General features: G+C 44.4%; 1 protein-coding gene across 1 annotated transcript in view; it reads left to right on the plus strand.

The window, feature by feature from the left end:
- LOC139644563 (FERM domain-containing protein 4A-like) overlaps positions 1 to 15157 on the plus strand; it is a gene marked incomplete at its 3' end in the record, with an annotated part of 44896 nt that extends 29739 nt beyond the window's left edge. The window contains exons 3-11 of the mRNA XM_071519970.1: positions 2741 to 2835; positions 4447 to 4539; positions 7500 to 7584; positions 10562 to 10618; positions 11592 to 11614; positions 14350 to 14433; positions 14574 to 14639; positions 14766 to 14823; positions 15031 to 15157. Coding sequence (XP_071376071.1) covers positions 2741 to 2835; positions 4447 to 4539; positions 7500 to 7584; positions 10562 to 10618; positions 11592 to 11614; positions 14350 to 14433; positions 14574 to 14639; positions 14766 to 14823; positions 15031 to 15157 — 688 coding nt within the window. The remainder of the gene's footprint in view (positions 1 to 2740; positions 2836 to 4446; positions 4540 to 7499; positions 7585 to 10561; positions 10619 to 11591; positions 11615 to 14349; positions 14434 to 14573; positions 14640 to 14765; positions 14824 to 15030) is intronic.
- Between the last annotated feature and the right edge of the window lie 1456 nt (positions 15158 to 16613).

Below are 16613 nucleotides of genomic sequence, written 5' to 3' on the forward strand. Positions count from 1 at the left end.
TCGTTCATCCTCTTCCTCTTCCTCATCCCCTTCCTCCCACCTTTGATCATGTGTCCTCTGTGGTTTGTTTATGGAGCGATGCCTCATTGGTAGAGCTGTATGTGCCAGGAGGAGGACACACCTATTGGCCAGGTTGTAAAGAGAACCACCAAATACACCAATGTGCTGTAGTTTGTATTAAGGGGACAGTTCAGGTTTTTAAGAAGCCTAGAGGCCTTTCATGAAGTGAGGATGCTATCAGTCTTTATACAAAGCAAGAAGCTGTTTTTAATAAACAATGCTAATTTAGGTCATTGAGGCTAAAAACTATTTCCCTAATCAACCATGGACTCAAAGGACTCCCACTTCATGATAAATCATTTTGGCTTCCTATAAACCTGAACAATCCCTGGAGGCGCCAAGAGCCGGGTTAGCTGTTTACAGAGATTGGGGCATGACTTCCTGCCAGACACCCATGTGAGTTATTGTTGTGAGTTTGTCATTTAGTTTCTGTGGGTATGCATTAGTGTGTCTCCTCCTCACTTGCACCTCCCTGTAATTCTTACACTGTTTAATTACCTGTGCTGCTGAGGAGGCACAGGCTAAATGTCTGTTAGCACTAATGCTGTCTAGGCTAGCAGAGAGCTGTGCTGTCTGATAGATGGCTCCACTGCATGTGTGTGTGTGTGTCTGCATTTGTCTGTATGTGTGTGGAGTGTATATCTGTGTGTGTGTGTGTGTGTGTGTGTGTGTGTCAGTGCGCCATATCATTTATTACCTGTCACTCACTGCCCATATCACTCGGCATCGGTATCCTCCTAAACATTATTACACATCCGTTAGGTGTCTGCCGTTTCACAAATATACTCTAGTGTGAGTATATGTGTGTGTGTGTGTGTGTGTGTGTGTGTGTGTGTGTGTGTGTGTGTCTGTGTGTGTGTCTGTGTGTAACGGGTGAGTAGGTATTTGAAGAAGGAAGCAAACTCAATTATCCTATCTAATGCAGTCCATGTGATTGTTATAGTCTGCTTGGTATTCATAGCCACGTTGAGGCAAGCAACTCAACAGGACCCTGCAGGATCTGTTGTTTTTTGTTCGCCTGCATCATGCACTTTTCATTTTGGTGTTACGTATTTTAGTTAATAAATTGGATTGTTTTTACAAGTTCTGCTCAGTCCCTGAGTATTTTCAATTATGTAACAGTTCATTATTCCTGTCCTATCTCTCCCATTGGATACTGCGTCTGTCTGCCTGTCTCTGTCCCCTGCTCAGTGTTAGTTAAGCTGCGGTGACATGGATGTTGTTTAATTGACATTGTTTAATTCATTGTTGCCAGGGCAGTCGTCTGCTGTGTGGTAATGAGAGACCACCAGGGTTTGTGTCTCAAACTGAACCAAAACACTCATTATTGCTATTACAGAGAGGGGAGGGGAGGGGCCAGAGACTGTAAGACAGGAGGAGAGAGAGACAGGGACACACACAGACAGACAGGAACAGAATAGAACAGACAGATACATGCATATATTCAGAATCAGCCAGTATATATTCATAGATATCAGCCAGTTACTGTGTTGTGACCAAGTATTTATCATCTGGTATGTAAAGTGAGAACGTCAATCACCATCCATACATACATTAGCTCCTTCTCACTCTCTCTATCGCTTCAATTCTCTCCAGAGCCTTTTTGTGTAGCAGGATCACTGTGTGTAGGCGTAGCTCTCATATGGGATCTAGGTCAGTGTAGATGTGTGTGTGTATGTGCTTGTGTGTAGGTGTGTGTGTGTGTGTGTGTGTGTGTCTGCATGACATCACTACCTTCTCTTTAAATAGCTCCCAGTAGCTTCTGTCACTGAAGCTGTAGCTGTGCATTGAGCTGATAGTATGGGACCTCAGGGGGAGATTCTTCTGCACGTCCACACCATGACATTATAGCTGTTTGTGTGTGTGTGTGTGTGTGTGTGTGTCTTACATGTTATTGTGAGTGGGTTGCATGCATGTTGTGTGTGGATGCATGGTGCCAACTGAATTTGGAAATGCATGTGTGCACTTTTGTACGTGTTTGTGTGTGTGTGTGTGTGTGTGTGTGTGTGTGTGTGTGCGCGTGTGTGTGCGTGTGTAGGCAGAGAGGCACACCCATGGTTAACCTCAGGGTGGGGCGTGCTGTTACTCAGAATGTAACAAACCAGCAGCATATGGCAACAGTCCCCGGCCTCTGCTTGGCTTTAAGATGCTCTGCATGCTCTGAGCGTTGTGATAAATGGAGGTTGTCATTGCAATGTAGCTTGGAAACACAGTATTAACTAGCTAGCGAGCTCTTGTGCTAGCTGCAGCCCTCTCCCTGCAGCACAGTGGTTCAGCCCAGAGCCATGACTCTGCAGTAGAGGTGTGGGTCAGAGAGGCGGAAAGGAGAGAGGGAGGGAGGGGAAGGGCAGGGTACCTGCACTGTCAGCAACATCCATGCACTCCATCCATCTCTCTTGCTCTCTCTCTCTCTCTCTCTCTCTCTCTCTCCACTCATTTATTCCCTCCTCTCTTGCTCTTTCTCTCTCTTTTCCCCCCAGTGTCTGTCAAAATGCTTAGTCACTGCAGTAAATCAATAGCTGATAGAATACATTAATACACAGCTCGACAACATGTACTTGTTCCAATTATACTATAGTTTGCACAAACCACTACACTCACAGACAAAGCAAGCTTTAACTGATGAATACAGAGCCCCTTCATTCCAACCATAATACTCTATATGTCTTTCTCCATGCAGCCCAAGCTGATGGCTAAGGACTTGCTGGACCTGGTGGCCTCTCACTTCAACCTCAAGGAGAAGGAGTACTTTGGAATCTCCTACACAGATGAAACGTAAGTCATGCTACAATAGTAATGTCCCAGAAAACTGTTAGTGTAAAGTACCTTTCAGTAGCCCAGTGGCGTGTTTGAATGGCCTGATCAGCTCATCTTTACTCTATATCTTAGTTGGATTGGGTATGTTAGTGCTGCATCATAGCTCTGTAGCTGTTTTTACACTATTAGCAATCACATACCCGCTTCACTGTACAGTTTGAGCTAACTACTAGCTTGGTTTTGCACCAAAGGTATTACATCAATGATAGGCGATGTCACTGGAAAAGTTCAGGTGCAGCCAGATTTGTCAATAGACAAGGAAAAAAGGTGACCAGAGTTAACATTGTCCAGTCATGGGCAATCAGTGAACTTCCATTGAATGGTTACTTGTAGGGATGTAACGAAAGTTTTTGAAACAAGATTTTGCGAAGTTTTCCACAATTAAAAACTTAAGTTGGTGGTAGGCCTATATTGTTAAATATTGCATTTGAGTCTTAAATATGGTTTTAGAGGTCCTAAAACTCACTCAGTCTAGCTGTTTCTCTTTGCACTACTTTTCTAGTGAGAAATTTCCCTGGTTGCGCAGATATAGGGTTTTTTGTTTTTTTTGGGGTTTTTTACTCACTCAATCAGTCTTAAATTTTATTTGACCTATTTATGGTTTTCACTTTTGTTTTTGTTTGTCATAGTTGTCTTCATTTAAATTTTGAACCCAGTAAGGTGCATCAAACTATATCTTTACATCCCTAGTTACTCAGGGTTTGAAGTCATGGCGAGGGCGAGTCTTGTGCTGGACTACCAATAGAGCATGCATGACTCCGTGTTAGCCAGAATGTCAGCTATGAGACATGCGCTTGAAATGCAAAATTGGCATTCAAATGTATTTTGTTTTGTTAGGCTAGGTGACCTGGAAAGACAGCAGCAGAGGAACATAATAGTCTAGCCCTAGTCATGCAAACACTGTGAATGATTTACATACAGACAAACAGCACCATGGCCTTTGTGTCTCTCTGTTTTTTTGTTTCATCTGATACACCCTCTGATGTCTACCTAGGCTTGCTACTGCTGTATGGCATTTAAATACGGAGAGATACTGTAGCCAACGTCAGAACAGCAAAGCAACGTCAGCTGTGCAGTCTTAGTCCCTCTGGGCTAATTCTGTGATGTGTAGATTTGTTGTGTGTGTCAGGGGGACGGGAGACGCCTGAACTCTGACCACTCAGTGCCAAAGAGCCTGTGTGAGGGGAAAAGACAGGGAGAGAGTGAGAGAGAGAGAGAGAGCGAGAGAGAGAGAGATGTTGCTCAGGAGACCATGCAGGGTTACCAGGGTGACAAGCTGCCTCTGCAGTTTTCCTCCCTGTTGGAGAGAGAGAGAGAAAAGAGAGGGGAGGGGTAGAGGAGGGGGAAACGAGAGAAGAGTAGGGAAGAAAGGGTAAAAGGGAAAGAAAGGGAAAAGGAGGAGACATAAGGAGGAAGAAAAGAGAGTAGAGAAAGAGGTGTTCCTTCAGTGTCATAAGGTGGTCACTAGTAATGCTCAAGTTCCCTGCTGGTTCAGTGGTATTCTGAGTCCACGCTCAAACATTCCTGAGTATGCTCAGTGTTGATTGGTTGTTTGTTTTGTCTCATCAGAGGCCATTTTAGTTGGCTGCAGTTGGACCGGAGGGTGCTAGAACATGAGTTCCCCAAGAAGTCTGGGCCCATAGTCCTCTACTTCTGTGTCAGGTGAGTCTTTCTTCATGATCATCAACTGCAGCGCCTCATTGACACATACCCTGATCTCTGATTGAACATGGTATGTGTGTGTGTGGGTGTGGGTTTGGGTGTGTGTCTACATGCATGTTCGTGTGCGCACATGCATTCATGTGGTAATGGGAACAGATTAACGAGGTCAGTTATGACAGGCATCTATGAAATTGCTTTGACCCCAGTGTTTAACTCCCGCCACGGGGCCTCTCAGCCAATCATGAGCCTCTTAGAGCTCATCAGTATGCGCTGCATGCAAATCCTATCAAACAGCTTCACCATGACTACAAAGTGCTGTACTCCAAACGAGACGGCAGAGCGCTTTCCCACCAGGAGCGGAGCCTTGAGAGTTCTTGTGTTCTATCAAAACATACATTTCTCTGTAAAAGCTAATTGGTAAAAAAAAAAAAACTTTTATGCTTTTTATTAGACTCCATTTGCAAAGGGTTCTCTTGTCAATGTAATGCCAAGCAGATCAGAAAATAAACCCTATACCCTACATGTTTGTGTGTCAGTCGCAAGTTAACATTTCTTGTACACTTTCTCTCTGTATACTTCAACACCACTGAACCTATGATGAGGCACACACCCTTGCAGTGTGTTCTTATTGCTGTCACTGTATTGGAGGCTTTTCCTCTGTAAAAAGCCCTTTCTGCTACGACCTGCTGTGGTAGGGTTATGAAATAACCCCCCACCCCACTCTCTCAGCCCTTTGTACTGCTGGCACAATGGCCCCACTCTTATATAAAACAGGTCCCAACTCCTGACTCACACACAGGCACCGCATTGTGTCTATATGTGACAGAAAGAGAGAATGTGTCTGTGTGTGTGTGTCTGTGTGTACATGTGTATGTGTTTTATCTTCACTTTAGGCTATTGAAAAGGAGAGAAAAGGCACATGATCTGAGGAGAACTTTTTGACCTTTCTTAGCCTTAAATGAAAATGCACACCCCACCCAACCCACACTCCACCCCAAACAAACACTCACACACACACATACACACACACACACACACACAGTCAGAAAGGAAACGGCAGTGCTTTGTTTTGGGTCCACTGGTGTTCTCTGTCCTTATTTCTCTGATGTCACGTTCATCCCAGGGACTGGACCTTGGTTAGCAACGTACATAGTAACGTGACGCACATCAGCTCAGCTCAACAATGTCTGAGCGTTTTCACGCTGACATTTGTGATAAGGGTCAAGTAATGACACAATGAGGTGACTACATGACAAAATTACATACCCAGCACACAGACCTATTGTTCCAAATTTTGGGGGGCCTGGGCCCACTGTACAATGCGGCAGTGATACTAGAGCGTAAGTTGTGTAGATATGGATAATCTGTTGCTATAGCAGCTGTTTTAGCCCTCGCCATTTTGAGGCTTCACTCACCTTCTCTTCTGCAGTTCAGAACAATCTCCAACCTCAATCACTCCAAATGTCACGCTCTCTGGCTCTCTCACTCTCTCTTTCTCTCTTTCTCTCTCTCTGTCCCTCTCCGTCTTAGACACACACACACATACAGATTCTAGACTATGATAGAACTACAATCAGTCCAAATGTCAGACCTGAATCCATTATCAGTCCGAGCTTCCTAGTTTCATTAGCCCAATACGGGGTGTGTATGTGTGAGAGTGTGTGTGTTTGCGTCTGTGTGCATTTGTGTACATTTGTGTGATGTTTGTCTGCCTAATAGAAGTTGTGCTGATGCCCCACTCCTGCTGATTCAGTCAGTGGGTTTTTTCATGTATGTTTGATGCTGTGCTGGCTGTGTGTGTGTTTGTGGGTCTCATCAAGAGTGTGGCTTTAATTAAATGTTCTCATTGAATATTGACAAGGCTCCTCTCATTCTCTCTCGCAGCTCAGTGGGTAACGAGATTTAAGCCCTGCAATATTGATCCCACTACAATCCCCCTCACTCTATACCTCCTCGACACACACACACACACAAATCGACACATATGATATTCACACACACATAGGAACACATGCTCACATGCTCTCACGCTTTCAATTGTCGAGAATATCAGATCACAAAATGAAAGTGTTTCATCTGTGTGTAAGTGTGTGCATGTTTGTGTATGTAAGTGTGTGCATGTTTGTGTGTGTATGTGTGTGCATGTGTGCGTGCAAGTGTGTGTTATCTAATGTGCAATGCACATTGGACGGAGGGTTAGAGGGAAAACACTACCTCGAAATGTATGTCATGTGACACGTGAGAGCATCTTCACTGTATAGCATCTTCTTGATGTCCGTTTCCACCAGAGAGCAGCTGACAATGAGGAGGTTCCTAGCATACTATCGTAGCTCCCCTCTGGCTCTGCATGTATTCATAAGCTAAATTTAGACTGCATTATTATGTTAGCTCCCTGCTCACCGCTCAGCCAGAAGTGGGTTACTGTGTTTCTCTCGCCAGTAGCTACTGATGGGAGTGTGTGTGTACGTGTGTGCAATCACTACACACTGCTGATGATGCAGAGAGCCAGACATTGTGTGAAGTGCATCATGTGCACATTTACTCTGTGTATGTGTGTGTCTGTGTGTGTGTGTGTGTTTACTCAGATTGCAGAATGTGCACACACTCACACACTAATGATGGATCATTGCCAGACAGCATGGTGAGAGATGGGGAATTGGTTTGAGAGGAAGTGAAAGGTACAGATGGTAGTGCACAAGGTCAGACTTTGGTACGGTCTGCCCCTCTGTGGTCAGTTTGGTCATTGCACCATTTATCTCTCCTGTCTGCAAGTGACATTACAACAATTTGCCCATCGAACTCATTCTGATTTTTTTTATTCATGGATTGTTTCTGAAGCAAATAAAAAATATCCCAGAGCACCCTCCAGAGAAGCCTCATCTTCATCAGGGGAGTCGAGTTTAGCTAATGTCCTTGTTGCCTTTGCTGTTGCAGCTATATTGAAGCTTTTGTGTTTCTAGGTTCTACATAGAGAGTATATCCTACCTGAAGGACAATGCCACCATTGAGCTGTTTTTCCTTAACGCCAAGTCCAGCATCTACAAGGTAAACTCATAATTTCTGGCACTAATGCATATTCCCCATACTGTAGGCTTGTTATAAAAAAGGGATGCATTGTTTCTTGTAAAATTCTCTGCAGATGTGGGAGGTGGGGGTAATTTGTCATTTGGGATCTGAAATCCAGGTTTTCTCCTGGGCTCACAAGATGCTGCAGTTCAAGTTCAAGTTGGATGAATATGTTTTTGTGAGAAATACACCACTTCATCAGACCTGATCAAACATTTGCTGATTTTGACTCTGAATAAAGAGATGCCTCAAGAGACCTGCGTGGACTCTGATCCTCCACACTGATTTGGTGAAGCAGAAAATGTAAGCCATTTGCATCAGCTGTTACCCATCATGTTGTGTGTTGCAGTGCATTCCAACTACTGATGAAAAATGTAACACATTTAGTGCCATCTGTCAGTGTTGGACCACATTTGTTTAGACTGCACTAATAACAATTAAGATTAGGCAGTTAAATAGGCACTGTCAGCAAGTTGCCCAGAAAAGATATTCCAAAGGCAAACAAAAGCACATGGAGTGACTTTTGGCAGACATGTTTTGGCTCAAAATATCCCACTGAATGCTTTCTTCTTTGTAACTTCTACTTCCGCAGGCAAAATTTGCTGAGCGTGCATGCACTTCCTCAGTAACACACTGCGTCATATTAATCTGGTTGCAGCATTCAGAGTCAGGAGCAGCTCAGTACCACCACAGCTCCACGAGCAGCTGGGGGTTGGATACCTTGCTCAAGGGCACTTCTGTGTTGTTTTAGAGGGAGGGGAGAGTGTCTCACTCAGTTCCCTGTCTCACATTTTACCAGTTCAGATTACACTGGCAAGCCCTCCAGTCACTAGCTCGCCATTAGACTACCCACAACCCCTATGCATACATACAGTATGATGAATAGGTGACACCATTTCACGCAGTGGTTTGTCATGGCCAGAAGGGGGCATGCATGGCCTGATGGAGAATATGTCAGTTGAAACCTCTCCCAGTCAAAACCCTGTAGACAGCTGTGATAATGGATCATAGAATCAATCACAACATGCATTATTCTGTGTAGTGACAATGGTGCTTATTTTCATATGGTCCCAATGCAGTAGATTTGTATTTGTAATAGCTTTGTGCATATACAGACTCAGCCTATCCCTTTTCCTAATAGTGTATCATCCATGAACAGACAAACAGCACCTCACACCCATAGTGTTTGTGGTCTTTTAGCTCTAGTTGTAGTGTTGCCTGTCCTTCTACACTTCTCACTTGAAGAGGCTACACAACAGAGGGTCATCTGATGCATATGAGTCTGCACAACAGTACAGTATTATTATACTTTCCCATTTACCAATACACAGGATCTTTATCCCTTGTGCTATTTTGGGGGCAACCTGGCTTGAATGATACAGTGAAGGGGGATGGGTGAGAACAGGTCTGTCATTGGCATTACTAAGTGGGCACCTCCCATCACAGATGTTTTTGTTGAATGAGGCTCACAGCATCTCCAGAATGCTCAACAGTAAGTACAGGAGATCACCGCCCCAGAACGACACACAAACACAAATGCACACTGGGGGGGGGGGGGGGGCAGGGTAGCCTAGTGGTCCTTCAACCAGAGGAACTGGGTTCAGCCCTGGTACAGGCCAGCATCTGCCCCGCTGTAGTGTCCATGAGCAAGACACTGAAACCTGAATGGGAGCAGCAGTCAGAGAGACTGTCCTACAACCAGACGGTCTCAGGTTGGATCCCACCAGCAACTATGTGTTCTGTTGAAATGTCCTTGAAGAAGGCACCTAATCCCTACCTGGTCACCCATCGCTGGATACAAGCTTCAGCTAAATGCCTTAAATGTAAATAAATCCTGTTCTGTAGCTGAACCTGACCCCTGACCTCCCTGTGGAGGGAGACAGCCAAAAAGAGAATTTACCCATGGGAATCAATGAAGTATCACATTACTTATATACAGTATATACTGTAGATCTATTTAGCAAACCTACTGTACATGCACAGTAGATACAACAGAAGAGGTCTTTCCCTGTTTACCCTCTTCAGTCAGTTTTTGTTCTCTTTAATGTAGTTGGCAGTCTGTGTTCTGCTTGTGTGCTGTGGGAACGCACACACACATGCAAACACACACACACAGGGAGTGTGTGACGATGTGTATCCATGCTGGGTGGTATACCCAGGGTGGGTTTGCTCGGTCTAGTGTTTCACCCTGGCTGTCTGATCTCTCAGCCAATTAAGAGGTGGATTGTATGGGGAACATTCCTTGCATACTTGACCCACTACTCACTGCCCCCTAACCCCCCTCGTTACACACATAGCCACCCACCCACACATGGATACACACACACACACACACACATATGTACACTCACCAACACTAATCATGCAGGGTCATTTGGTTAAAGAAACATCAAACTCTATTCAACCCAAAATCTCTCACATTTTTACACACATTGAGACATTAAATCATCCATGCTTGTTCCTCCCCCCCTCTCTCTCTCTGTCTGTCTGTTGGTCTCTCTCTCTCTCTCTCTCCTCCTCCCCTCTTGATCTCCCCCTCCCCTACCCTCTCTCCCTCTGTGTCTTTGCTAGGAATGTCCACATGTCCTCAAATAACTAAGTGAGATAGACAGTGAGACAAAAGATAGAAAGAACTCTAGGAAATGTTTTCTGAGTAACCAGAGCATCCATGCATCCCCAAACCCCCACTCCTCCCTCTGCTAATCTCTGAGCCCCGTCCACGAGAAGAGGTCATGAAATAAGAGAAGGGGGAGAGGAAAAACGGAGGGGGGGGAGAGGCAGGGAGATGAAAGGAATTGCCAAGCTATCTTGGAGGAATGTATGAAGATCAGAGGCATGTCCAAATTCACTCCCACCATAGGGAGAGAATGTGTTTATTTAATTCACTTGGTGACAGCATCAGGGGAATGTGTCATTCATGGCCCCTCCCCTCTTTTCTCTCTCTCTTCTCTTGCAGGAGCTTATTGAAGTGGACAGTGACGTTGTCTTCGAACTGGCCTCCTATATTCTACAAGTAAGATGAAGCGTGTGTGTGTGTCGGTGTGTGTGTTGTTTCTGGCCTCTCTGCCCCGGCCCTTTGTGTGTCATGACTCTCTATCCTATGCATATAACAATATTAAGCCCACAGACCCAAACACATTAGTCATTGCAGGGCCTTTTTGCTCTGCAATGAAGCAGTCTCAAGTCTTCTCCCAAAATGTCTCCACAAGCTGAAAAGTCCTCACAAGGCTTTGATCCTAATTGTCTGTGATTAAACTCACATTATCTAATGCAGTCATCAATCTGTCATTAATCGGCAGCGCAACCGGGAGATTTTAAATCCATAAAACCTCAACTGTTTGTTGGTAGCCAAACTCTAGTTACAAAATTCTTGGTGCAGTCAGTCAGTACTAATATAACAAATATAACACAGAACAGCAGTGAAACTCTCTTCTAGGTCACATATTCTCCCTACCTCTAGCTCTCTCTCTCTCTCTCTCTCTCTCCCTCACTCACTCTCCCTCTCCCTCTCTCTCTCTCTCTCTCTCTCTCTCTCTCTCTCAGAGTAGGTCAGTCCATTAACTGATGCTGCAAGGTCAGGTTACACATAGAGACTGGGCTGAGTGGTTTGGTTTGGTTTGTCTGTGTGTGTGTGTGTGTGTGTGTGTGTGTGTGTGTGTGTGTGTGTGTGTGTGTGTGTGTGTGTGTGTGTGTGTGTGTGTGTCCATACAGGTGCAGATGTACGGTATCAGGTATCTGCTCTGTAGGCCTTCAGAGGTTTCGCTCCAGATGGAGGTTTAAAATTTCTCTCTGATTCCAGCACAGCAGGCCTGACCGCACAATCACCTATGCAAACTCACGTGCACACAGAGAACACACACACAGACACACACAAACAACGTCTATGTGTATGTCATTCAGATTTTATGATCAAGGTTCACCCATCCATATACAGTATGTAACCTTTCTTCTCCCTCTATTTTTCTCTTTCCCTTTCTGTTCTGCAGGAGGCTAAAGGTGATTTCACTAGGTAAGCACACTAATTTCCTGTAACAATTGAATGTGATGTAGATGTAAATATAGTTTGTTTCTGTCCTTGTGGCTAGTGGGGTTAGGGTACAGGTCAGGGAGTTGATGAAGAGTGATGGTGTCCCCCTTGTTTGATAAAAACATATTTGACACCTCCCCTTTGGTAACTATAGACTTGAGGGAATGTGTGAGGGGAACAACAGCAATTTATCTGCTCACCAAACCCCCTTGTTTGGTTTAGAGTGACAGGTCGGGATGTAACGGTACATTCAGCTTGAGGTTTGGTTTGATACACGTTACTAGGTTCATGGTTAAACATTGTCACAGTGTTTTGAGCAAAATCTAAATGAAGACAAATATGACTGAAAAAATCCCAATCCCAAAAAAAAGTGAAAACCACAAACATTGTGATTATGCCAGTTCAAATAAATTTTAAGACCAATACATCTGTGCAACCAGGAAAATTTCTCACTAGAAAAGGAGCGCAAAGAGAAACAGTTTGGTTTTTAAAAGACAAACGCAACATTTAACCATATACCGGTGACTAGAGATTTTCATTGTGGTGTCATTGTACATGGCATTGTACAGCATGTTCTAGTGTTACCTTTAAGGCAAGACTCTGGTACAATACTTGCAAACAGTCTTTGTCTTTCAGTTTTCCTACTCAGTTGCAAACCCGAAATGCTGCCACATAGCAGACTTAAAACTTGGCAGAGCATCCTCAATTTCTGTTTTGCCTGAGTCCATCTTGACGCCTACTTCGTCTAAACAATTGTTCAGCTGGGTCACCCAAAGTGTAATGACCCAAGCTTAAACTTGCTAGCCTTGCCCTCTCCAACAATGTTCCAAGAATGCAAAAGAGAAAAGACCATGTCACTTTTTAGAAATTAGACCACAGCTGAAAAAACATTTTTCAATGCCACAATGCATATTGTCAAATTTTGCATATTGCGAAATTTTGTGTCACAAACATTTGTTACATCCCTAGTGACAGGGTTAGTGTGGGTTGTGTGTGTTTGTTCCTGTCAGACGGGAGGGGCACAGACAGAGGGACAATAGCGCTCGTATCAAGGGTCTATCTGTTTCTCTGCCCCCCTGAGCATTGAGGCACATCACTGGAGCGCTTCATTCCCGGGAACTGTCTTTGTTTCTTTGCTTGTTTTGCATCCCTCCCTCCTCCTCTCCTACCATCCCTGTTCCACTCTTATTCACTCATTTCTTCCTGTGCTGTCGCTCATGAGAAGAGCATGAATCACATGCACTTGTGTGTGTGTGTGTGTGTGAATGTGTGATGAAAGAGAGTGGGTGTCTACAGTGCATGACTTCCTTCCAGTTAAGGACAGAACTCTCCAATGGTGCATGATAAGATTTCCTAAGACTTCACCAGGCTGGATCATATGATTGAGCTTTGTCTGTGACTGTATGTATGTGAGTGCATCTGTGTGCCCTGTGTAACTATTTCACTTAGCTATGGAACATTCAGTAAAAGCCAAGTATATATTTCAGGCTACGCCCCACATATGGTCCTTCAGATGTGCGGCTCTGCTTCTGATGTTGATCTCAATGTATGTCATCCCTATGGGGAAGCACAGAGAAGAGACTGTAGCAGCCGTCACCTCTGACCTCATTTCCTCCGCTGAATGGAGTAAATAAACACGGCATCCTGCAGAGGGCTGGAATGTGACACACTCTGGAGACATTTCTCTTACCTCCTCCTCCTGTTTCAAGAATTTGACAATTGTTTCTAAAACATTCTTGAAACAAGTGAAACTGCATTGGAAACAAGTGGAATTATCTCACCTCACTGGAAGAATTTAAAGACAAATAAGATTTTAAGACTGAATATGAAATTTAATGGAACTTTACCTCACACTTTACCCCTCTGAACACATGCAGTGTTCTGCACATGTGCATAATAGAATGACATTTACATATATGTGGACCAACTAATCCAGACACACAACTGCATTCACACATAGCAGAATGGATCCCGGGGTTTTTTGCGGCCGGGCAGGACGGATGGAATCTCTTCCAGGGCTTTAGCTCATCGGCTGTCATGTTCCCAGGGCTTTCCCCAATCCTCTGGGGCCGGGGCGGAGGCTGGAGAGAGGCTGGGGGATTAGACTGGGGTATTAGGACCTCCTGCCACTGGAAGTCTGAAAACTGACTCCGGGGCCAAGTCTCTCTGGCTCTCTGTGTGGTTCCCTGTCTCTGCTTCCCTCGCTTTCTCTGTCTTTTGTCTTTCTCTGTCTCTCTCTCTTTATTGCTCTCTCTCTCCTCTGCCTTCTCTGTTTTTCTCTCCCTCTATCTCTCTTTCATACTTTCTCCTTTCCTTCCCTTGCTCTCTGTCCCCCACTGTGTCTCTGCAGCTGTTCAGTGCTAGACAACGCCCAGTAGCCAGTTGTGCATCCATCTCATCAGTCTCTGTGAAATCCAGAGCATTCAGGCCGTCAGCATTCATTCCTCTCTCCTGACTAATTGTCCCCCCCCCCCCCTTGAAATGAGAAGTTAACTTCTCATTTCTTTGGACAGTTCTGGGAAAGTTTCAGTTTTGTTTTAACTTGCCATACTAAATATTTTAGTGTTGTTCCTCTGTCTACATTTCAAGGGTGTTGCTCAGCCAGTATCAGTGTGGGAGTATTACATTTTGAATGAAATTGTTGTGGCCTGCTACAGAGAATGAAGAGTTTCTTGCGGTTGTAGTTCTCATCATGTCTTGTGGTCTCTCCATCCCAGTAATGATGCAACTAAGTCTGACCTGAAAAAGCTGCCTGCTTTGCCCACCCAGGCCCTGAAGGAGCACCCATCTCTGGCCTACTGGTGAGAGACTAGCCACTCACCCATACAACCACCACAACATGGCACAAACACTCTCTTGCTGCTCCTCTTCCTATTTTTTCCCCTCTTAAAGTTTTTTTTTCTTGTTTTCTCTTAATTGTGATTTGTCTTCTCTCCTGCAGTGAGGACCGGGTCATAGAACATTACAAGAAGCTCAGTGGACAGTCCAGAGGCCAAGCTATTGTCAAGTAAGTGTGTGTGTGTGTGTGTGTGTTTGTGTTTGTGTGTGTGTTTGGTAATGTGTGTCCACTGTGACTGTACTCACTGTTGTGTTCTCTATAATCCTGACATCTCTGTCTCTCTGCTCCTTACAGTTATATGAGCATCGTAGAGTCTCTGCCCACATATGGAGTACATTACTATGCTGTAAAGGTACAATTTTACTACTCTGTCTTTCCTCTCGCACACATTTTTGTTCACTTTGGACCTGCAAGCAGGCAGCTTGGGATTTGAAGATATAACAGAGCTTTAAGCTTTTTGTTCTGTGCCTTTATGTCTGTGTCTGTCTCTCTCTCTCTCTTTCTCTTTCTCACACATGCACACATACTTTTCTGAATGTATTTTTGTTGTGTGTATTAGGACAAGCAGGGGATCCCATGGTGGCTGGGCCTGAGCTATAAGGGCATCTTCCAGTATGATCACCAGGACAAAGTCAAACCTAGGAAGGTGAGACAACGTTCTCTCTCAGCACCACAATCTGTCCTCTGTACAGTCTCCGTCTCTATTTGTCCAGCTTCTATGAACTAGGCATGTGCAATGAACCAAAAAACAATTTCACAGTTTCACAATTGAAATGTCACAATTTCCAAATGTCAAAAGGTTTCAATTTTCTCAGTTAAATTTTCAGTTAAATTTGATTGACAGCCTCCTAAACAAAGTATTTTGCTGTCAAGTTCCAAGCAAGAAGAAAATAGCGAGAGAAATATTTGTTTTCATACAAACTGTGCAAATTTTAAGTACTTTCTTTTTCTTTTCTTTTTTTTTAAAAGACATTTTTATGTATTCAGAAAGTTGGAAAGTAGAGAGGGAGACACAAAAGAGAAAGTACTGGCAGGATTCAATCCTCAACTACTCAAAAGTGGACTTGACCACTCAACTATCTGGGCACACAGATTCTGTTTAAAAAGAAGTGCCAAATATGTTGTGTCGATGTGTATTATGTTTTTTGTCGGATTTTGTAGCCTTACAATGAACTGTCGTCTCTACCCCAGTCCTCTCTGTCTGTCACCCATGTACTGCCCTCTTTCCTTGTCTCTCTCTCTGTCTCTGTCTGTCTTCATTGTCAACACTGTCCGTTATTTCCAGTCAGTGAGTCAGAGTATTGTGTTTGGGAAGAGTACTAACAATGCTGTACCAATGCGGCTGTCCGGAGACATTTAGTCTTGGAATGTTTTGCATCCTGTCCTGCTTTTATTTTTGCCTTTCTGTGAATGGCGTCCTCCTCCCGGTCAGCACACCCAGTGTGTTGTCTGGTAAAGCCTTTCTCGTCTCACCTCTGACCCCCAGCCGTGTTTAGGGCCTTGATCTCTGCCACTCACCCTTGTCTCACAGGGTGTTAATGGGGTTAACAGCATCCCCATATACTGACTCACTGCCAAGACAATCTCACACACACACACACTGATATTCTATCGCTCATAAACACACACACAAACATACATACATGCACACACTCACACACAGGAATTGCACTGAACTCTGAACCCACCATCCTGATGAATACTTCCTGTCTGCCACAGCTTTCCTGTTTGCCACTCCTGTTCCAGTCTGTGCATGTGTGTGTGTATGTGTGTGTGTGTGTGTGTGTGTGTGTGTGTGTGTGTCCGTCGTGTAGATTAGTACATTCCAGTCTGAGCAACTGTCTCACCGCTGTGGCCCATTTGCGCCACATTCCCCAGTATTCCAAATCCTCTGGTTGCCTAGGTGTTACATCACCATGGAGACAGGAGGAAAATGCAGTCCAATTTCATCCACTTTACCTCAGATCATACACACAGACACACTAATACCCAACAATAAAAGACCGCTGTGGAGAAATGTGCTTATCAGCACACCAGAGAACCAGTGAAAAGGTCACGTACCATATTGTGTTTCTTTTTATATATATCAATCAGAGGTAGACACGGTGAAAGGTGGCACTTTATAACCTTTTTGCAGGTACA

Source organism: Centroberyx affinis, unplaced genomic scaffold, assembly GCF_046629955.1.
Source record: "Centroberyx affinis isolate AG114_WGS23_722 - 3 ecotype Tasmania unplaced genomic scaffold, CSIRO-AGI_Caff_v1 ptg000755l_1, whole genome shotgun sequence".
Taxonomy (NCBI): Eukaryota; Metazoa; Chordata; class Actinopteri; order Beryciformes; family Berycidae; genus Centroberyx; species Centroberyx affinis.